The sequence below is a fragment of the Lutra lutra genome, chromosome 1, assembly GCF_902655055.1.
Source record: "Lutra lutra chromosome 1, mLutLut1.2, whole genome shotgun sequence".
Classification (NCBI taxonomy): domain Eukaryota; kingdom Metazoa; phylum Chordata; class Mammalia; order Carnivora; family Mustelidae; genus Lutra; species Lutra lutra.
This window is the reverse complement of record NC_062278.1, coordinates 214,617,781-214,640,647: the sequence shown is the minus strand read 5'-3', so window position 1 is coordinate 214,640,647 and position 22,867 is coordinate 214,617,781. Positions and strand designations below refer to the sequence as shown.

The 22,867-nt window shown below is 50.8% G+C and overlaps 2 protein-coding genes across 9 annotated transcripts; one reads left to right on the top strand and one right to left on the bottom strand.

Moving 5' to 3' along the window:
- Positions 1-1,393: 1,393 nt before the first annotated feature.
- Positions 1,394-8,232, top strand: GCDH (glutaryl-CoA dehydrogenase). 2 transcript variants are annotated; one of them, XM_047701032.1, is made up of 12 exons: positions 1,395-1,510; positions 1,605-1,734; positions 1,824-1,859; positions 2,154-2,297; positions 2,441-2,503; positions 2,794-2,964; positions 3,678-3,807; positions 3,889-4,105; positions 4,609-4,712; positions 5,004-5,129; positions 5,447-5,607; positions 7,029-8,232. In XM_047701032.1, exons 2-12 carry the CDS (start codon positions 1,644-1,646, stop codon positions 7,100-7,102), a joined length of 1,317 nt encoding a protein of 438 aa, XP_047556988.1. In that variant the 5' UTR covers positions 1,395-1,510; positions 1,605-1,643; the 3' UTR covers positions 7,103-8,232. The 2 variants fall into 2 exon arrangements, with proteins under 2 accessions (XP_047556994.1, XP_047556988.1); XM_047701038.1 differs by lacking the exon at positions 1,824-1,859 and having other exon boundaries at positions 1,394-1,510.
- SYCE2 (synaptonemal complex central element protein 2) lies at positions 6,780-22,424 on the bottom strand. 7 transcript variants are annotated; one of them, XM_047701102.1, is made up of 5 exons: positions 21,234-22,424; positions 20,473-20,615; positions 9,270-9,480; positions 8,007-8,195; positions 6,780-6,939 (listed from the first exon to the last, which is right to left on the bottom strand). In XM_047701102.1, the coding sequence occupies exons 1-5, from the start codon at positions 21,510-21,512 to the stop codon at positions 6,895-6,897; spliced, it is 867 nt and encodes a 288-aa protein (XP_047557058.1). In that variant the 5' UTR covers positions 21,513-22,424; the 3' UTR covers positions 6,780-6,894. The 7 variants fall into 7 exon arrangements, with proteins under 7 accessions (XP_047557058.1, XP_047557075.1, XP_047557066.1 ...); XM_047701119.1 differs by having other exon boundaries at positions 9,270-9,444; XM_047701110.1 differs by having other exon boundaries at positions 20,473-20,597.
- Between the last annotated feature and the right edge of the window lie 443 nt (positions 22,425-22,867).

Genomic DNA, 22,867 nt, shown 5'->3' with positions numbered 1-22,867 from the left:
CTGGCTACGGGAGAAGAGAGGTGACCAGAAGAATGAGAGCCATACAGAATCAGGGGCATTTCAGGGTGTTGATGGACTCCCTATGGGGTGAGGAGGAGGGCTCAAATGGGTTTTTATGGAGGTTAAGGGCAAGAAGGGCCCAGAAAGTGGAAGGGTCTAGGGATACCCAGGCCCCAGGCACTTGGGGACAGGCAGGCCAGTGACCACATTCAGAACACAATCCCACCATTACTCCCATCACACCCATTCAGAGATGGTATGTGAGGTAGAACATGATATACACACAGTTAGTCAGAATGTTGATATGGGGAGACAAGTTTCTGGTGGGCAGGGAGTGGCTCGGCCTGGAAACCAGGCCAGATCCCAATACTCATCCCTGCTCTGCACTTGGCCTACTGGAACCTTGAGCAAGATCATTCTGCTTTCTGGGCCTTACTGTCCCCACCTGGGAAAAGGCCATGTCGTGCTAGATATGTGCCTTTTAGATAGAGAGATGGTCAAGCACAATGCACCCAGATTCAAATGCACATCACACAAATGCTCGTCAAAGTGACCTAGGCGAGCCTAGCCACTCACTCAGGCATATACTCATATCACACTCACAGTCCAGTCCAAATGCACATAGACCAAATCACACTGACACATGGAGGCCCACAACCACATAGACATACACACAAATATCCAGTCATGTTGTCACAAAGATAATAGCCACATCTAGAGAGAAAACCATCACAGCACAGAGTCATACATACAGACGATCACACGGAATACCAATACACAAGCTTACAACTACACACAACTACGAGAAACCACAAAGACATTCAGGCACACAGCCACAGCCAGTTACAGTGGCATACAACCGGCCACAGTCAACCGCCCCACAACGTCGTAGGTACACCCGCATACAGATACATAGCCAGTCCGGCACCATCACACACGGAGATACAAGAAGCAACAGCGCACGGAAATCACCCCAAGTCACACACACGGTCGCTCATGGCTACACGTGCTTCCTAGGACGGACTGTCAGGTAGGTTGGGCTGCGATCGCCCACAGGAGCCCGCCTCTCCACCTGCTCCCCACAGCAGCCATTAGAGGAGAGACATCAAGGTCTGCCCTCCTGGCTCCCAGGACTCGTTTTTCAGGTGCCTCGGTTTCCTCGTTTAACTCCAGAATCCTCACGCTGCAACTGACCAATCAAGAGTGGGCCGAGCCCCCTCCTAGGGCCAATCAGAACAGGAACACAGCTGGCCAATTGGCTTGGCGCACTCACCTTCCGCCCCTTCCCTGTTCTGCTTCTTAAAGCCGCTAACGCATCTTGGCCCGGACGTTCACGATTCCACGGCAAGGCTGCCGTGGCCCTTTTAAAAGGCAGAGCCGCGGAGGAGAGGGGTCCTAGCACAGACCAATGAGAAGCCCCATTCGGCATCCGCCCCTCCCACCCCCTCCAGAGGTCAGATGATTTTTGCCTGTCGTACTGTGGACTATAGGGTGAGGCGAGAGGCGCCAGGTAAGCTTTGGTCACGGGGGCGAGAGGGGCCGGTGGCGCCAGGGTCGCGCCTGCCTGTGGAAGCCACTCCGCCCTGACGCCCCTGCTCCTCCAGGTTGGCCGTGGTTGCTCTGCTTGCCCGCCCGCTGCCCAAATGGCTCTGAGAAGGTTCTCCGAGCGGCTGCTGAGCCGGGGACCAGGCCTGAGCTTCCTGCGCGGGTGGGGGTCAGCGGCGGCGCAGACTGGTCAGTGCCCGTCGGGGGCAGAGTGGAGAGGGTGGAACTGGAGGCTCGGGGGACTTTTCCGGAGTGACTTTTTCGTCCTGTGTTTGCAGAAAAGGGCGGGAAGACACAGAACCGAGCGACTAAGTGTAAGGACCCCTCCTTGCGCCGGGCGTCTGTGGCTCCTGTCCAACTGTCTGCCCAGGGTGGGCTCTGTCCCAGAATCCGAGGGCTGCCCCAGAGGGGAGGCAGGGCGTGGCCGGGGCCAGAGACAGTGAGTTTCCTGGAGAAATGCCGTCTTGCAAGTGGTCTTTACTGCCCACATCACCAGGAGCCAGTTGGGAGCGTTGGAGTGGGGCTGAGCTTTCCAGGAGAGGAGGGTGCGGTGGTCGGGTGGGCTGGGCCGAGTCAAGCCCTCTCCCACTCTCTGCTCCCTCTCCCAGCCTCGCGTCCTTTATTTGACTGGAGGGACCCGCTGGTGCTGGAGGAGCAGCTGACAGCGGATGAGATCCTCATCAGGGACACCTTCCGCACCTATTGCCAGGAGCGCCTCATGCCCCGAATCCTGCTGGCCAATCGCAACGAAGGTGCTGAGGTGTGCGGGTGGGCACCCTCCCCTGTGCACACCAGCTCTGCCTGCTTTAGCAGGGCCCCGGGCCCCCTCTGTCCCTGGGATGGGGGCTCCAGTGGGCTAGGGCTGGGCCTGAGTTTGAGCATCTGTGTTTTGCAGTTTTTCATCGAGAGATCATCTCAGAAATGGGGGAGCTTGGTGTGCTGGGGCCCACCATCAAAGGTAGGGACAGATTTATTTCCACACTCTGCAGCCCCCTCTGTGCCCTGGAAAGCCCCTTCTTATTCCTGAGCCTGAGTTTCCTAGTCTGCAAATCGAGGCTGTTATTCCTCCATCTGAAAGTGGCTGTGAGGAAAAATGAATAAACCTTCAAACTAGGACCAGCTTGGTGCCCCCTCCTGGGGCGCCTCTAAATAGTTCTGTCTCTTGGGCCCCAGAAATCACGCTGGTTCCAGCTGGGCGGGACTTTTGTCTCCCATTGCCCTGTCTTCCTTCCTCCTCCCCTCCACCAGGGTATGGCTGTGCCGGAGTGTCATCTGTGGCCTATGGGCTCCTGGCCCGAGAGCTGGAGCGGGTGGATAGTGGCTACAGGTCAGCAATGAGTGTCCAGTCTTCCCTTGTCATGCACCCCATCTACGCCTACGGCAGCAAGGAGCAGCAGGAGAAGTACCTGCCCCGGCTGGGTGAGCAGTTGCCTGTAGAGCCTGGTGGAAGGAAGACCATCTCAGTGGTCTGGAATTTAGGAATGGGACTGTCCCCAGAGCCTGCCTTCTATCCCTACCTCAAGGATAGCTCCAATGGCTACCCAGATCCCCTGCCAGACTGTGGGCCTCACCCCTACATTTAATCCTGAATATTTCCTCCTGGGTCTCTCTTCACTCTGCCCACTTGCCACCATCATCTCCCTCCTGATTCGCTGTGTGTCCCCATCCCAGCCCAAAGTTTAAAGTCTTAATTTCCTGACTGGGTCCACCAGGCCCCTCATGAATAGGCAGGCCTCTGCTGACCATGCCACCTCATCTCTGGCCATTCGACTGCTTCTCCTCAGCCAGACTCAGCTGGCATTCTCCACATGTACCACTGGGCCTTTGCATATCTGTACCCTCAGTGGAACCACTCCTCTCCACCCTTCCTCCTCTGCTTAACTCCTTTTCACTGCCTTCAAGACAGGTTCGTTCTTTCCTGGCTCCTGTGGGGCCCCTCCCTCCTGATCATGGCATTGTTACTGTGGCCTGGGGGGATGGGAGGCTATCCCCACACACTGACACCACTTGAGAGTGCCATGGGGGCAGAGTTGGGTCTCCCTTTGGCCTGGCTTAATGGGGAGGCTGACAATTTTCATTAGAGGAGTTGAGTGGGGAACAGGCAGACTTGTGACCCTATCTTGTCCCTGCAGCCAAGGGGGAGCTCCTGGGCTGCTTTGGACTCACAGAGCCCAACCATGGGAGTGACCCTGGCAGCATGGAGACCAGAGCCCGCCACAACCCATCCAACAGGAGCTACACCCTCAGTGGGACCAAGACCTGGTGAGGGGCCTGGGTGTCTCAGGCAGGTGGGCAGGGGCAGGAAGGAGGTGGCCAGATCCTCACTGCCTATCCCTCCCCCAGGATCACCAATTCACCTGTGGCCGACCTGTTTGTAGTATGGGCTCGGTGTGAAGACAGCTGCATTCGGGGCTTCCTCCTGGAGAAGGGGATGCGGGGCCTCTCAGCCCCCAAGATTGAGGGCAAGTTCTCCCTGCGGGCCTCGTCCACGGGCATGATCGTCATGGACAGTGTGGAGGTGCCAGAGGAGAATGTGCTGCCTGATGTATCTGGTCTGGCGGTGAGCAGCGGCCACCTTGGGAACTGGTATCAGGTCACCTGCTGGTGCAGCTTCCTTGGGCAGGACCCATGCTGGGGACCCAGCTGGGGACCAGACACAGTCCCTGTGCTTGAGGAGCCCACACACGAGTGATTCTGAGAGCTTCTGCCTGGCTCACTGATGTTTGGAAATTGCCCTTTTGGGGTGACCATTTCGCTTATACTGGCTCTGCCAAGGACACATACGGGCCTGAACCAGTTTAATCCTTTGATACGTGTGCTTTTTTCTGTCTCCTTACATCATCCCCTAGATCTGAGCATCTGAGACGCAGGTCCTGTGCTGGGTAGAACTGTGTGTGCATGACCTTTGGTGCTGGGACTGTGTGTGATTGAAATGGCTGCCCTGAATGCCTCTGTTTACCGTGACTGCACATCTGGGGAGGGGGCTTCCCCCTACGTAAATTAGTTCTGCCTGGGGCCTCGGAGCTCCTGGGTGGGGCTGAGGCCTCTCTCTCAACCCCACAGGGGCCCTTCGGCTGCCTGAACAATGCCCGGTTTGGCATTGCCTGGGGCGTGCTCGGAGCCGCCGAATTCTGTTTGCACACAGCCCGGCAGTACAGCCTGGACAGGTGTGTGGGGCTGCCATGAGATCTCCTGGGGGGCTTGACGGGGGGCACGGGCTCCATCCCTTACCCTACCAGTGACTCCTCATCTCCTGCCTATCAGACTTAAGTTCCCCACTGGGTAAAATGGTCTGGGAAGTCCTTCTGAGCAGTGAGGGGCCGACTGCTCAGTGACGTTGGTGACACTGAGCAGTGACAGGGCCAAGGTGAACTCAGTGAGGGCCGAGGCAGCCTGGTAAGGCTTCCTGGACTGGGGAGTGAGCATGCCCACACTTAACCCTGAACTTCCCCCCTTAGGATCCAGTTTGGGGTCCCACTGGCCAGGAACCAGCTGATTCAGAAGAAGCTGGCAGACATGCTTACTGAGATCACGCTGGGCCTTCACGCCTGCCTGCAGCTTGGCCGCTTGAAGGATCAAGACAAGTAGGGGCTTTGTGTTGGGGGAGCAGGGGGTAGGCAGTAAGGAGAGGACCCTGTGCCCCTGCTGGACGTGGTGGTGGCTGGAACTGGGGAGAAAGGTCTTTCCTCCCTGGTGGCCCCTGGGGACCTGTCCCTTCTCTCCCTCTTGGCCTTAATAGGACAGGACTGCCTGACTGTCCCTTACTGGGAGCTCAGTGTCTGCTGCTGTGACTAGAACTTGGGGAATCTTCTTCCCTGGCTGGGTTGGCCCAGGGCTTAGGGGACTTCTGGGATCAGTTCTTTGTGATCCCAGACTTGTGACATGTCTGGACCATTCCCAGGGCCACTCCGGAAATGGTCTCCCTGCTGAAGAGGAATAACTGTGGGAAGGCTCTGGATATCGCCCGCCAGGCCCGAGACATACTAGGGGGGAATGGGATTTCTGATGAGTATCACGTCATCCGCCATGCCATGAACCTGGAGGCCGTGAACACCTATGAAGGTAGGTGCTGGGTCTCAGGGTGGGGCGGTGAGTGTCCCAGGGGCCTCACTGTCCAGAGGAGAAGGGTGGGGACAGCAGGCCTGAGTCCTCCTCCCAGTTGTCATCACTAGCAGTGTGACCTGGGGCAAGTTCCATTGTGTTCTTCATCTGGAGCGGCTCACACGGGGACTGTGGCAGTGACCTGCTCTCGGCCCTTTCTCCCATCGTGCTGCCCAGGACTCTGCAACCTCCTCGGGCACCCCCAGCACGGGGTACGGTGCCTGGTGAGCTGGTGGGTGCCCGGGAACAAATGTGCAGCTACACACAGGAATCACCACCCCATTTTACGTTAAGAGAAAAAAGACAAATCACAGGCTGGGGTGTCTGCACCTGATGACTGGCTGTTAACGTGCATGGGGCCCCAAATCCCTTTCCTCATGGGAAAACTGACATGGAAAAAGATAATTTAAAACTTAAAAAAAAGGAAAAAATAGTACCATCTCGTATGAGCCAGGCAGAAATAGGGAAATGTAAAGGGGCACAAGTGCTCATCTTGGGGAGAAAGTGGGACCACGTTAGGCCTGAAAGGAAGCGTAGCTCCTTGGGACAGCAAAACAGCTTCCGGGTGCTATTCTGCATGGGACATTCCAGAAACAGCAAGACGGAGGGTTGGGGGGATACTAGCGGTGTGGGGATGACCCTGAGGACAAGCAGAGGGGGGCCTTCGGGGAGTTTTACGCAGGGGAAGGATGGGGTCAGATTGGCACTTGGGAAGTAAACATAATTATTTTGCTCCATGAAAGGGAGGCGGTATCTCTTTACCCATTTAAACTGAGAAAGAGCAAAGGAGAGCACTGAGGCTCTGACATGTTACCCAGCCCGGAGAGAGGGGAATATGGGATGCGGCATGGTGGCTTTAGGGTGGCGGAGATCAGCTGGGACAAGCGGTTTATCTGATTTTTGTTTTCCCGTCTCTTCTGTGGCTAAGAAAGGGCCTGACCTATCCCACAGGGAAAGAAGCATGATATTGGGTTGAAAATCAAACATTTAAGCAACTGTGCAGGGTTGGGTGGGATGAATCTGCCAAGTGTGGGGAGTCCCAAAGCTGGGCCCACGGCCAGGGCTGGACTTGAAGTTCTGGGTCTAGCACAAGGACCCTTGTTGGGTTGTTTTTTTAAATTTTTTTTTTTTAAATTTTTGCCAAGATGCATTACAGAACTGTGAAAAAAAATTTTTCAGCATGGCGCCAGTGGTGGCCTCAGCCTTCTCTTGGTGGCTGTCACTAAGAGGGGACGCTCCCAGTAGCTCTCAGAATTCGCCATCTTTGTGGGCCTGTTCTTCCGAAGTAGTAGCCTAGGGGGAGAGGGGACATGAAGACTGACGTTAAAGCGAGGTTGTGAGCTGTTCGGACTCCACACTGACTCTGTATTTATCTTGTCCAGGCACTCACGACATTCATGCTCTGATCCTTGGAAGGGCGATCACAGGGATCCAGGCGTTCACGGCCAGCAAGTGAACATACTTCACCCGGGAGCCCAGATGGTCTCAAGCTCCTTCCCAGGGAAGTGCTGTGCTCTGAGCTTACTCAGGGAGGTGGCAGATGGAGCCAATTTTTATAGTGGGAAGTGAGAGACACTGATTCTTAATTATCAAAATTTTCCCTTTGAAGTCATTCAAATGTGTTCCTTAAAAAGAAGATGGGACTCTCTGTACCAAGTTTCTCAACCCACTTTTAACCATGGACAGGAATGGATTCCACTTATCTTGGAACAGAAGCTTCTCTTGACGGGAGCCGGAAGAGGGAAGGAGAGTGGCATGGAGGCAGCCTCTGGTGTCTGACTGAGCAAATGCCCCACACACCGGGAGTTCACTGTGTGCCCTCCGACCCTCCCATCTTGTGGGTGAATGCCTAATGCTGGATTTGGAGCAGAAAGAGAGTAAAAGACTAATAAAGTCGGCATGTGTGACCCCAAGGTGTTGGGCCACATTTAATTGTAACCACCCAAGAAGTCATTTCAGTCACGGGAAAAGTGTGGGGACTGTGAGGTGTTTGACATGCAGGGATTTCCCCCTCAAGTGGTGTGGCCCGTGTCCGAGTTTTGGGCTTTGCTGTAATAACCCTGGTTAGGCACTGACCCGAGCTCAGGACTGTGGACAGAGGGGCCGCTGTCCTTTCTGTCACCACAGAGCTGACCATACAGTGGTGGCAAGTAACAACCATCTAGCTTCTCAGCTCAGACATACCACCTCAGGGAGCCTGGGGCCATGGGTGAGGGGGCCAGAACATCAGGGGTTTTGCTGGGATAGTGGTCCCTGTGGGGTTTGGGACTGGGCTTGGTGCTAACGTCCTTGGTTTGTGTTGATATTTACTTCATCTTAGCCTTCCTTGGCGGCGCCCACAGACATGCCATTAGTCATACCTCAGGCTGGACGCACAGGTCTTTGTACACTGTCTCCACGGTGTGGCACACTTGTTTGAGCTCTGTTTCCAAATGGCTGATCTTTGCCATTTTCTGGGTGAACTCTTGGAGCTTGTCCTGAATGATCTTGTTGTGGTGATTATAAATCTGATACATCCTCTCCTCGAGCTTCTCTGTCAGGTCTGAAACCTTTTTAAAAAATAAAGCATGTTTTTAGAAAATCAAACAAGAGGCATCACAAGATGTTTGTTTTTAAGCGTCTCGCTAAGATTTCTGCAATTTATCTTATAAAAATGGTAACAACAATTCCAGTGACTGGAAGTGAAATTGCCTGTGTATTTAAATTTTTTTTAAAGGAAGATGCAAAATTATTTATATAGTACAGACTCAGACAGGTTAGGAAGAAAATATGTAGTGGAAACTGGAAGAAAACATGCGACAAAGTAGTGTCTGCTTAGTGAGATCATAGGAATGTTTTCTGTTTTTTTCTGTTATGTTATACTCTTCTCTACCTTCTAAGTTTTCTCTGATGTATCAGGGTGTGTACTGGTAGGGATGGGAGGAGGGAGAAGGGAAGAAGTCAGCCTGTCTTTGAGAGATGCATGACATGTGTCCCCTATGTGACCCACAAGCTGTCCCATTCAACAGAACTCATGATGCATTCTGAAGAAGCTTCCGGGACAATCATGAATGTTGGACCTGAACATAACATCAGGCTTTGTTAGACACTTTAAGGTCCAGCCATGTCAAGGGAACCCTACCCTCCCATCACAAACCATTCCATTCTTTTTTTGTGGGGGGAAGATTTGTAAGTAATTACTACGCCCCATGTGAGGCTCAAACTCATAACCCTGAGATCAAGAGTTGCTTGCCAGCCGGGCACCCCACAAACCATTCAACTTCTGGAGGACAAATGTGTGTGACAAAGAAGGCTATGCCTCAGCCCCTACTCCCATGGCCATCAGCCCTGGCATGAAATAAGAGGGGTGGACTGTGGGGGCAGATGGGCCTTTGTTCCTCATCCTGGCTCTTTCATTTGGGCAATGTCCAAACCTTCCTTTACCATCTATAAAACAGGTCTGAGCTCTTGGCAGGATTGTTGTAGGAGGAAATGAGGTACTATCTGCAGCTTGCTTAGCATCAGGCCTAGAACCTCAAAGACACTCAATGGCATCCTTTCATCCCCTCCCCTTTTTCACCCTTTACAGAGGACGCCTTCCCCCTGCCCACCGGGGCTTTGCGGTGTGTGGGAGAATCTCTCACCTTGATCTTGAGGCTGTCCCTGAAGTTGGTCATGAGTGCGTGGTCCTTCTGTCTGCTCTCGTTGATGTTTTCAATCAGCTCCTGGGCCCTCTTCTTCAGGATGTCGATGCTTGAGTCCAGAGAAGAAAAGTAGGATCCTGACTTCCCTTCTAGCATCATCAGCTGGCGGTTGGCACTGGAGGTGGCGATAGAGGGGCTAGAAACCTGACTTCTGTAAGTACAGGAAACGGAGGTCAACACTAAATTCTCTCCAGAGCGCTGATGTCAACTGGCTCTGTGCTGGGAGGGGAACCAGGGTCTGTGTCTCCTGTGGGCGACGCTTGCTTATTCACACCCACACACCGCCCTGTGAGGCAGGGACAGCATCTCCATTTTAGAACTAAGGAAATAGATCCAGAGGTGCAAACAAAACCCACCGAAAGTTCCAGAATGGGGATCTCCTGGGCTTCAGAGCCCACTGTCATGTTATTACACCAACTTGTTGCTTTGAAATGAGTGTCATTTCTACGATAGTATATCAACAACTGTAGATTGGGGCAAAGCTTGTAAACATTTAGAAGGATTCTGCATATAGATTGCTTTGTCAAGACCTACGACTTTGCACTCTGGTTTAAAAACAAAGAACTGGGGGCGCCTGGGTGGCTCAGTGGGTTAAAGCCTCTGCCTTCGGCTCAGGTCATGATCCCAGGGTCCTGGGATCGAGCCCCATATCGGGCTCTCTGCTCAGCGGGGAGCCTGCTTCCTCCTTTCTCTCTCTCTGCCTGCCTCTCCGCCTACTTGTGATCTCTGTCTGTCAAATAAATAAATAAAATCTTTAAAAAAAAAATAAAAAAAATAAAAACAAAGAACTGGAGGAGTGCTTGGTTGGCTCAGTCAGTGGAACATGCAACTCTTGATCTTGGGGTCCTGAGTTCAAGCCCCACGTTAGGTGTAGAACCTACTTTAAATAAATATTTAAAAATGAAGTGGAAATTGTGGGTAATGCATTAAAAATGAAGTTTATGCAAGAAAAAAAGTTGCCATCTGATTAGCAGACCCCTTGGTGTTCTAAATTAAGATTGAAATGTTTACTGTCGGGCTCCTTCCTTCTCTCCCTCCCTCCCTTTTTTCCTCTTTTTTTTTTTTGTTCTGTATCTCTGCTTTATGTGATCTGTAAGCACTTTCCGTCAGGCGCCCTCCTAACTGCACACCTTGTCTTGCTCCATCCTCTTGACCATGCTTTGGGGTTGGTCCACCCATGGTCTTTACCTGCCTCCTAACTGAGGACGCAGTCAATGTGTCACTTGCCCAGGGTCACCGGCCAATGTGTGGTAGAGATGGGTGTGGCACCCAGCTGGCCTGACTCCCCAGCCCATGTCCTGCTGCCCCAGCGTCCTCTGTTTCTTTGCCATCTGAGGTCCTTCCAGCTCTTAATGGCTGACTCAGAGGTGCCAACAGAGCAGTTCCTGAATACACCAGTTCACAAGCAGCCATAGAGTTGGCCAAGACCACAAGCCAGGCACTGATTACTTAGAAAATTACATCTTGATTTTTGGATGCTTTCTCCATAAAACTCTTTTTTTTGGTGGTTTCCTGATTGCCTAAGCTCTTCCTTTTGGCACAGGACAGAAACGCAGTGAAACCCCTGAGCTCAAGAGCCTGGGTGGCCAGAGTTCTTGCCTGCATGAAAGCTCTCAGGCCCTAGACCTCAGCTGTGTCCTGGTCCTCGAGTACTCCTTGCCAGATGGCTTCTTACCTCTGTGGCTTTGTGCTTGCTCTCTGACTTGACCTGTGAGACATAGCCCACACCAATGCCTCCTTTGATAAACTGTCCATGACCCTGTGCCTGTCTCTATCACTGCATGTGCTTGTCCCAGCTTCCATTCCTGTCTCCCCAGAAGGCTGTGTCCTATTTATCTCTGAATTCCCAGCACTCACCACTTAGTAAATCTTCATTGTTTGTTGAATGAATGAAGGATGCCTTCCGTCTGTCTGATCTATTCTGCCCTCCTCTGGCCTCATATAAAGCATGCAAGTTCATCAGCCTCCAAGGCGAGACGTGTGTGTGGTCAGTGTATTTATCAAGATGGGAAAGTGTGTCTCTGAGGCAGATAAACTATAGCAGAGACATGTCAGCTAGAAAATAAATGAAATAAAGCATTCCTGAGCATTCTTGTAAAAAGACATTGTACTGCAGGAAAAAGGTTCACTAAGGAGTTTATGGCCTCCTAGCTTGCGATTACTGCTTTCCTGCGGGGAAGTGAGCCAGAAGGAGATTAATTCAGACCTGGGACACACATTTTATTTTTTTTCCTTTTTTTATGATTTTATTTTTAAGTAATCTCTACACCTGAAGTGGGGCTCAAACTCACAACCCCAAGACCAAGAGTCCCATGCTCTTCTGACTGAGCCAGTCAGACCCCCCAACTCCAGACACCGACAGTTCAACATTCAGACTTTTATAACATTTGGATGCTTGTGAAAAAAAAAAAAAGTGGATGGCTCTTAAAAAGACAGCCATGCTTTGCATGATGATGACGGAATGAATTGTGGATATGGGTTCCAGAAAGCCTGGTGTTTGACTTCCTTGAGACCTCAAGCACTGACTGCCCTCCTGTTCAGCCTAAACCAGGGGCTCTATCACTACAGTCTTCATCTGGGGTTCTCAGACCCTCTTCCTTTCACCCCCGTGTCACACCCACACCAAAACCCAACCCTGGCTGTCCATAACCAAGCGGTTGTATCTTTTTTTAGACTTAGGAACTTGAATGACACTGGAGGAAATAAGGATCCTGTGAACAAGGTCACTGCAGAGTCTAGCTCTCTAGTTTCTGGGAGGTCCTCAAGGTCACTGGGCACCCTGTCTGTGCTCTTGTCACCTCCCTCTCTCATTCTTACCAGCCATTCCAAACCTTCATAACTCTCCTGTCCCTGGCCGAATACTTGCTTCCCCTCACCCTGAGCAGATACACACACAGTGTATTCACAAACAGGCCAGTAACTTCCTCCACTGCCCACCCCCCTCCATAAATGGATCCACAGCCACCATTCCTCTTTCCAGATTCCCCACATGGCAGGCAGGAGAAGAGTTCCATGTCTCTTCGGGCCTCCCAATCCCCCTCCCTTCTGTACCTCACCCTCTTCTTGTACCTTTGACCTCTCCCTTGGGCTGACCTATTCCGGGACATGTCATTCCCAGTTTCACATCTTAAAACAGCACACATATACACACCCCTCCCCTCCAACACCAGGTAGCCCTCAGCCAGCCACCTCCTCCTCCTTCCCTTCACAGCCATGTAGCTCATCTAGAAAGAGCTGCTGGCACTTTCTGAGTGCGTTTTCTCACCTCTCTCTTCTCGGCCCATTGGTTCCTGCCCCAGTTCTCAAATGAAGCGTTTCCTGCCAAGGTCCCCTGTCGCACCTGGAAGATACCTCAGGCCATAATTCCCTTGACCTACTGGCTGCAGCTGGTGCTACTGACCACCCTTCCCTGCCATTCCCGACACATCACATCCCCAGACTCTGTTGCTGGCCTCACTCTCTTCACACCATTGTTCTCACCATTGTTCACACACTTGCTCTGAAGCCAGGACCCCCAACCTTCCTCCTTGCTGGTCTTTCCTGCTAATCCCCACCCACCACCTCACAATGTACAACCTGCCATTCCCCAAAGGCACCCTTGTAACCATTCCTTTTCCCTGCCTATATCCTGCCTCTTCTAGAAAGTCTTCCCTGGCTGAGTTACATGCACACAGCACCCACAGTGTCAGGGCCTGCCCCTCAGCTTCCCCTGTCACCTCTGGGAGGACTGAGCCATGTGTCACTCATCTTCATGTCCATAATACCTACGTCTCATGATAGGAGTAATAAAGAGGCATGGAATAAATGAATGAAATGACTAGAGAGGGCTTTCATTACCATCCACCTTCTACAACCCCCAAGTTCATCCTCTGCTCACACCTGTCTCCTGAGCTCCCAACAGTGTATTTGACTACCTCCAGACCCTCTCCACTCGGCTGTCCCAGAGGCATCTCAGACTCCCAAATTTGCACACCAACATCACCATTCTCCTTCCCCTTCTATGAATGACACCAAAAGTCACCTGGTTCCCATGCCAGAAACGTGAAAGTCAGCCTAGAGTCCAGCTTCTCTCTGTCCTCCACATCCTGTCAGAAAATCCTCCCTTCCACCCCCTTAATCTCTCCCAAACCTATCATCTCCCCTCTACCTAATCATTTGGAACTCCACACCTATCATTTCTCACCTGGTCTTTAGGGACTTTCGAAACTGCAATCTGATGGCTTACTCCTGCTTGACAGCCTGAGAGCCCCCACGTGCTACAGGATCAAGTAAATTCCCTCGCACAGCACACAAGGCCTTCCAGGGCCCAGGCTGCCACCTTTCCTCGCCCCCCTCCACTCCGAGCAATTTGGAACATTCCACAACTTCACCAAACCCACCGGCCTTTGCCTGAAATGACTTTTCCTTCCTACAATTTCACCATTCAGAGTTTCTGCTAGTGTACCCCCTCAGCACCTCCGCTTACTAATCGCAGCACTGCCACAGTTTACACACATTGGTTCCTTCCAGGACACCGCGCACACTGAGGGAGGGGACAGCATTCTATAGAACCCAAAGGCGGCACAAATAGTCACTGAATACGTGAAGGAATGAACTTCTTCCAGAGCCCTATGTAACATTCCCGCTCACAAACCTCCCTGCCCACCGTCGCCGTGTCCCGACAGTGCAAGGTTCTGAAATTAAAATCGTAAGGGCCTGCCCCTCCCATAGGAACCAAAAATAAATTATAAAAACAGGTGCTTTTTTTTTTTTACACAATTGCTCACAACTGGCTTGCGCTGCTAGCAGTTCAAAGTCACTCCTTTATCAGGCTCCAGGGATGAGGATGGAATGGTTTCCGTGGCAGCTATGCAAATGGTGAAAAATCACTTGAATTCGTCTCATTCAAATTTTGTTGTGGGACAAAGGCCTGCATCGCATGTCTGCAGAGAGCTTCTTGATTTTTTCCAACCTCTCCTTTGGGGATTTCTTTCTTTCTATTTCATTTTTCTTAATACTCAGCAGCTGCATATTCATCAGGATGCTAATGAGTCATAGGCTTCCCTGGGCCTGCATTCACCAATTAACTTTAATAAACAAAATGCACGATGTCCTCTTCACTGGTTTCCCCCATTCCCAGGCCTGCTTCTGTTGCCCAACCCTGGATGGAGGCCAGCGAATGGAAGTAGGCCCAACAAAGCAGGCTGGGTGTGCATGGCCCCACGGAGGGGTCAGGCAGGGGGGACTTGGGGTGGGGGCTGTGAACACTTCACCACGCTCATCTATTATGGTCTGTCCTTGTAAGGAGTCTTTAATTCAGCAGCAAGGATTAGGACATAGTTTCCGAGCAGGGCCCACGCTGGCAGGGGGCCCGGGAACGGTGAGGAAATGGGTCTAAGTGAAGAGACCATCTGTTCGCTCCAGGTAAAGCTCTGATTGGCAGGCGTATGAGCCAGAGCAGCCCGCTGGTGGGGCCCTCCCTCCGTGGCCTCTAACAGATATACAAGTAAACAATCCGCCAGCCACTTATGACCACCGCAGGCGGCAGTCCCAGGAGGGGAGACAAGCTAATCAAACATTCAAGGAGGAACACAACAGAATCTCTGGTGCTTGGGCGAAATGAGGTTTTGCTGAAGTGCAGCCAGGAAGGGGGAAGGTTTGAATCAAAGCTACCGAGTCCATTCCTTACCCTCTGCTTTTCTTTCCCGAAATGTGTTCACATTTTAATCATGTCGCTGAGTGTCTGCTGCTGGATCTAATAATTGGCCCTTGCACTGGTTCTAGTCCATCTGTTTTTTCAGCCCAAAGCTCTAGTGGAACTCCCTGAAGTCTCTGATAATGCAGTTGTCTGTGTCTCTTTGCCACTTCGATCCAGGTCGAAACACCCTATTTGCAGGAAGATGTTATCAAACAAATGACTGCAGTCATTTCCTTCTTTTTTCTGGTCTCCAGTTGATAATACACAGCTAGAAACCACTCCCCATTGCAGCCTGCTTTACAGCTGAGCAATCTGGAGGTAAGGGGAACCTGGCTTTATACCTAGAGTCCTCAGGGCCCTGTCCTGAGCCTGGCCTTGTCGCACTCCTTCCCCAGGTGAGCTCATTCACCCCACAGCTGCCACTGAAACAGTGGCTCCCACAGTGCCATCTCCAGCCCCTTGTCAACCCTGAGTTCCAGGTCAGCAAATCCGACTGTATGCTGGACGTGTTCATGTGCATGTCCCAAGTCACTTCAAGCTCAATAAGGGCAAAATGGAACTCATGTTCCTGCCTCTGCCACGGAAACCATTACCAGCTGGAAACCAGTCCAAAGTGGGGAGAAAGCAGTGTGCTAGTAAACATTTAACAATTGGCTCTTGGTGGGGGAGAAAAAAGGCCTGATTTGTACTGTTTGCCAATTTCCATGGTGCAGACTCCCACTATAGCCAATTTCAAGCTACCAACATAAAAGGGCTAAATGCTATATTGGGAAGAGCTGTGTAGAACTGGCTCTTGTGGACTGGGAGGAGCCTGCTCCAGCACAACCCAGCAGGGCTATCCCCACTGCCAATCACAATGCCTGACATACCGGCCTTTTCACCGTTTGGTAACACACCAGCTGGGAGAGATCCCCAGCTCACCCCTTCCTCATGCCTCACTAAATGCTCCTTCCACCCCCGTAAGAGTTTCTCTCCATCTGCCCTGCTAGATGCTACCCCCACAGGAACCTCCCACCTGATCTCACCACGTCCATTCCTGCCCGCTCCCACCCATTCTCCACAAAGCAGCCAGTGTCTTTTAAGAATAGGAACCAGAACATGGCACTTCTCTGACACAGTGATTGCCCTCCTAGGTATCTACCCAAGAGAAATGGAAATGGACGCCCACACCAAAATTTGTGCCTGGATATTCATAGCAGCATTACTCACAAGAACCAAAAACCAGAAACAACTCAAACATCCATCAACCCATCAACCAATGAATGGATAAGTAAAACACGGTGAGTCCGTAATGTAGAATACTATTCCGCCATCTGGACAAATGGAGCTCTGATATGTGCTACAACACGGATAAACCCTGAAGACATTATGCTCAGTGAAAGAAGCCAGTCACAAAGGACCGCATAAGTGTATGAGTCTGCTTATATGAAACGTCCAGCAGAAGCAAATCCATTTCCGGAGTGGCAGAAAGTAGTGGTTACCACGGGGCTGGGGGAGATCCAGAAACCAGGGTTTAGGGGTGCAAAGTTTCTTCTTGGGGCGATGAAAATGTTATAAAATTGACTGTAGTGATTCACAGCTCTGTGAATGTATTAAAAACAGTTGAGTTGTACATTTTAGGTTGGGGAATTGTACAGTATGTGAATTATATCTCAAGCTCTTACCAAAAAAGTCCTCTGAATAAAGTCCGTAGCTGACAAAATGCATTACCTGGCCTCTGCCAAGCCAGCCAGTGCTCCTCTCGCACTCACAACCATACCCGGCCACACTGGTCTGCCCTCACTTCCCTGAACACCACAGGGCCCTTGCACAAACTCTTCTCAGCCCCTCCTCCCACCCCATGGCCACTCAACATTCATTCTCCCTTACCTTTAGATTCAGCATTGCTTCTTCAAGGGTGCGGTCTCTGGTCCCCATTTGGGGCTGGCTGCCCCAAGGAGAAACATTTTCCCAGCACCCCACTCTCTCCCATGTCGGTGCTTGTTCAGTATCTGTCTCTCGGTCAGATGGAAGCACCGGGAGGGTAGGAGTGCCTCTGTCCGGTGGACTCAGGGTATCCCCCTGCTGCCGATCACAATGCTGATATGCTGACCTTGAGACTGCTTTGTGAGCACACCAAGCTTATTCATACCTCAGAGACTTCTACTCTGCCCAGCAGGTCTGGCCCCCCCGAAGCCCCCTGGCAGCTCCTTGTCATGTAACCTCCTTAGAGCTCTTCTGTAACTACTCTAAACTCCCTATCACTCTAGTTGCTCCTTACTCTTGTTTTGTTTCTTCACAGCACATGCCGCCAGTTGAAATCACATTATTTTATTGTTATTATTATCCTCTCTCTCTCTCTCTCTCTCTCTTTTTCAGAAAATCAGCTTGGTGGGGCGCCTGGGTGGCTCAGTGGGTTAAAGCCTCTGCCTTCGGCTCAGGTCATGGTCCCAGGGTTCTGAGATTGAGCCCCGAATTGGGCTCTCTGCTCAGCGGGGAGCCTGCTTCCTCCTCTCTCTCTCTGCCTGCCTCTCTGCCTGCTTGTGATCTCTGTCTGTCAAATAAATAAAATCTTAAAAAAAAAAATCAGCTTGGCAATAGACCCAGAATAGCCAACCTAATATTGAAGTAGAAGAACAAAGTTGGAAGACTGATGCTCCTTGACCTCAAGACTTACTATAAACCTACGGTGATCCAAATAGTGTGGTACTGGTATAGGAATAGATAATAAATCAATGGAACAGAATAGAGAGCCTAGAAATAGACCTGCACGTATATAGTTAACTAATCTTTGACAAAAGAGCAAAGAAAATTCAATGGGGAAAGGAGACTTTTCAACAAACAGTGCTGGAATAACTGGACAGCCGTGGGCAAAAAAATGAGACACGGACTTCATATTTTCACACAAACTAACTCAAAATGCAGCACAGACCTAAATGTCAAACACTGTCAAACTCCCGGAAGATATCATAAGAAAAATCTAGAAAACCGTCTTAAGATATACTATCAAGAGAAAAAAAATTGGTAAGTTGGACTTCATTAAAATTAAAAAACTTCTGCTCTGCAAAAGATGCTGTTAACAGAATGAAAAGATAAGCCACAAACTGGGAGGAAATCTTTGTGAGACACATGCATGATAAAGGACAGTATATAATATAAATATAAATATAAATATAAATATATATATATATATATATATATAAATAAAATATATAAAGAACTCTTAAAAGGGGCACCTGGGTGGTTCAGTGGGTTAAAGCCTCTGCCTTCAGGTCAGGTCATGATCCCAGGGTCCTGGGATCGAGCCCCGCATCGGGATCCCTGCTCAGTGGGAAGCCTGCTTCCTCCTCTCTCTCTCTGCCTGCCTCTCTGCCTACTTGTGATCTCTGTCTGTCAAATAAATAAACAAAATCTTTTTTCAAAAAAAGCACAACAAAAAACCATAAGGAAACAACCTGATTAAAGAAAGGGCAAAAAATCCAGACACCTCCCCCAAGAAGACATATGGATGATAAATAAGCATATGAAAAGGTGTGTAACTTCATCTCTTCAGGAAACTGCAAATTAACACAACAGTGAGATACTACTAGACTTATCAAAATGGTGAAAATCCAGAACAGTGACAACATCAAGTGCTGAAGAGGATGTGGAGCAACAGGAACTCTCTTTCATTGATCACAGGAATGGAAAATGGCACAGCCACTTTTGAAGCCAGTTTGGCAGTTTCTTACAAAACTAAATATATTCTTATCATATGATCAAGCCATGGTGCCCCTTGGTATTTACCCAAAGCAACTGAAAAATTTAAATCCACATGAAGACCTGCACATGAATATTTATAGAAGCTCTATTCAGAACTGCCCAAACTTGGAAGCAACCAAGATATTCCTCAGTAGGTGAATGGATAAACAAACTGTGGGACATCCAGACAATGGAATATTATTTGGCACTAAAAAGAAATGAGCTTTCAAGCCATGAAAAGATATAGAGAGGGGTGCCTGGGTGGCTCAGTGGGTTAAGCCGCTGCCTTCGGCTCAGGTCATGATCCCAGGTCCTGGGTTCAAGCCCCACATCGGGCTTTCTGCTCGGCAGGGAGCCTGCTTCCTCCTCTCTCTCTGCCTGCCTCTCTGCCTACTTGTGATTTCTCTCTGTCAAATAAATAAATAAAATCTTTAAAAAAAAAAAAAGAAAAGATATAGAGAAAACTTAAGTGAAGGTGAAAGAAAGGTGCTAAGTGAAAGAAAGCTCCAAGAGAGCAGAAATTGTGATTTGTTCACTGCTGCATACTCCGCATCAGTGTCTGGCCAAAACACACCCTCAAGAAATATTTGGTGAATAGATAAATGTACAAGACAAAAACTTTTTTTGGTCATCCTTGATGCTGCTCTTTCAGCTCCAACAACTAATCCATTAGCAATTTCTGTCAATTCTACCTTCTTTTTTTTTTTTTAAAGATTTTATTTATTTATTTGTCAGAGAGAGAGAGGGAGAGAGAGCGAGCACAGGCAGACAGAATGGCAGGCAGAGGCAGAGGGAGAAGCAGGCTCCCTGATGAGCAAGGAGCCCGATGTGGGACTCGATCCCAGGACGCTGGGATCATGACCTGAGCCGAAGGCAGCTGCTTAACCAACTGAGCCACCCAGGTGTCCCTGTCAATTCTACCTTCTTAAATATATCCAGAATCTGACTTCTCATCACCACAATAGACGCACTATGGGCCAAATTGGAGTCACCTTGCCCCTAGATGATTCCAATCGCCTCCTCACTGGTCTCCCAGCTTCTACTCCTGCCCTCAACAATCTATTCTCTACGTGGATGCCAGAGAGAGGCTTTTAATACCTTAGTCCAGAGGACTTCAAACTTCTAGAAAGGGCCAGATAGTAAATCTTTTCAGCTTCGTGGGTTCTGTAGCCTCAGTTGCAAAAATCTGTCTCTGCAGAAGCAGCCATGACAAGTGTGGCTACATTCCAATAAAACTTTATTAACAACAGCTCTTGCCATGTCACTCTATTCCAGACCTTTTCATGGGTTATTAACACCCAAAGTCCCATTACCTGCCTGACTCTATCTCTTACTTTCACCCCCTTTGGCTCCTCCAGCACAGTCCTCCTCCCAGACATTGCAGGTGCTGTTCCTCTGTCTAGAGCATAGTTCTGCCTATCCTCCTGGTTCATTTGTCACCTCCTCCAGGAAGTCTTCCCTAACCTTCTGATCTAAACTGGCACTCTCTCCTATTCTGCCCCCCCCCCCACAGCATTAGCGTCTCCTGACTATATATTCCCGAGTTAAGTTTGTCTCCTCCTCCAGAGTGTCAGCTCACTGCTGTGTCCTGGCACTTGGAACCATGCCACGCACATGGCAGATGTCTGACCAGTACACAGAGCAAATGCACCCACAGCAGACACTGGCAGGGTCTCGTGGAAGAACTGGGTGAATGAGAAGGACGCAAGGGTCTATGTGGACCCGTCGGGCAGGGTGCTTCCTCACCTAGCTGACCCCCGACCAGCTTCGTCTTCGCGGCTCTCCTCGCCCTGCTGCCGCTCTTTGCTCTCCCCCAGCGCGGGGAGATCCTGTGGATCCTGGTCCTTGCATTCTACGTGGGGCATGTCCACCTGTGAGCACAGCCAGCGCTTGAGAGGCCAGAGGGGATAGGGCGAGAAGGGGTCAGGTCTCCTCCTACCGCCCTTTCGACCCCGGGCACCTCCGTGTGCCGCTGCGAAAGGCCGGGGACCCCCAGGAGGGGCGCGCGGAGTGGGGACGGGCACCACGAGGTCGGGGACGTGTGGTGGGAGGGCCCTGCGCTTGGAGCACCGGAGGACAGTGGCGGGGAGACCTGGAGGGGTTGGGGTGAGGGCAGGGGCGCCGGGAGGGGCGCTGGGCTCCTAACTGGTGTGTGCGTCGGCTCGAGTCCTCCGAGGAAGGAGAAGAGGTAGGAGAAAAAGAAGACAAGAAAGGGGTGCAGCGCGTGGATATCTGAGCCTTTCTCTACCCTGCTCCTGCCACGCGCCATGCGTGGGAGTCTGTCCTTCTGGCCCGGGCTGTCAGCGTGTCGGTAACACAGTCCCGTCTGTCAGTCAGGGCCTGGTCAGTCAGTCAGGAAATCAGACCCGGCCAGGAGAGGGGTGGCCCCGATGCCAGGAGACAAGCGGCCAGGTTCGGGTCCTCCAGGGAAGCCCGAGATCGCGGCCGTTCCCGCCCGTCTGCCCGCTCGCCCACCCTCCGCGCGAAGGAAAACAAGCGTCGCTTACTCCCTGTCGCTCCATCCTGTCTTTTCCCGCCTTCTCCTTCGTACCCTCTGCGCACGCGCTAGCTCCGCCCCCGTCTCGCCAGGCCCCCCGCGCACGTGCTGCATCACGTGCTCCTGGTTCCGCCTCTTTTTGAGAACTTGCCAGGCGCAGCGGGGCGGAGTTGGCCGAGTCGGCCGTTAACCGGCGGTTGGGCTGTGCCAGAGGCTTCGCGCGCAGCAGGGGCCGCCTGGAGGAGGAGGTGGTCTGTGTGTCCACGTGGGAGGATCCCGTGCTCTGCATGGGTTGAGGGAATCGGGCAGTCTCAGATTTCAGTTCATCTGCGCTGACCCCCAAGAAGTCTTTGCAATAAAAAATCCTGACCGTGGCTGTTCTTGATTATGACCTGTTGTCTTCAGTGAAGTATTTATGCAGTATCCCCTTGAATCAGTTACCTGTGCGCTCTAAAACTGTAAACTCCTTAAAAGCATGGCAGGTCTGGCCTTTAGAGTTGGGCCCATATCCCTTACTAATAATAGTAATAACAACAATGCCTTAATAGTAACAATAATGATGGGCACCTGAGGAGCCACAGACTGGGAGAGAATATTGCTAAACATGGATCTGAGAACTTACAGCCAGCATTTACAAAGAACTCTTACAACTCAATAGTAAGACAACTCAACTTAAAAATGGGCAAAAGATTTGAATAGGCGTGTGCGAAAGTCCTGAAGTCCTGAAGTGGGAGCAGACTCAGTGTGCTTGAGGAGAAGCTAGGCCTGGCAGGGAGGGAGAAGAGGGAATAGGGGAGGCTGTGAGTGGGGGATCAAAGTTGGGCAGGGGCTGGGCTCGGGGCCAAAGCAAGGGGTTGGGGTTTGCTCCAGTTCACTGGTAAAGTGGAGCTGAGCTCTAGGACACCTGTCACTGTCCATGTGTGAGAGGCAGCAGGAATCCTGTGCAGGGCTCTGTCCCCGGTCACGCAATGACTAGGGCACCCATGTTGACACCTACATTATGGAGAATGTGGTTTGAATCTGGTCTCTTACCAGTGAGAGGGGCTGGGGGCAGGGCATACAACTGCCACTCATTCTCAAAATCCATTTTTGCCTGTAACTGAGGCAATAAAATCTAAAACGGACTATTCTAAGGGTTGCAGACATAAACTTCTGGAACACAAGAGTTTAATAAACAGCAGCTAACATTAGTATCTTGTGGCAAAGCCACAACGTAAACAAAATGTACATTCCTGCAGCACCAGATTTGAAGATTTGCGGATTATCTAGGAGAAAAATCTCAAAAGATTCACTGGTAAACACACGCATGTGCACACACTCATTGAAAAGAAAAGCAACACACAATATGCAGGACGATTTTTTTATGGTGCAGGGTCTGTTTAACTTCTGAAAATAAACAAAATCAAACCTGTCTTGTTTAAGTAACATATATAGTAGCAAAAGTTTTAAAAACACATGAGGAGAAACGCCAAATTCAGGAGGGAGCAATCTCAGTGAGGTGCTGGCAAAAGGAACTAGGACAAGCCCACAGGGTCTTCGAACCATTAGTCACAGATCTAAAATGCAGAAGACCCAAAACAAATGTAGTCCATGCTCAGATTTGACCCAACTGGGGGGCAGACTCCTAAGTGCTTGCTGCATTAG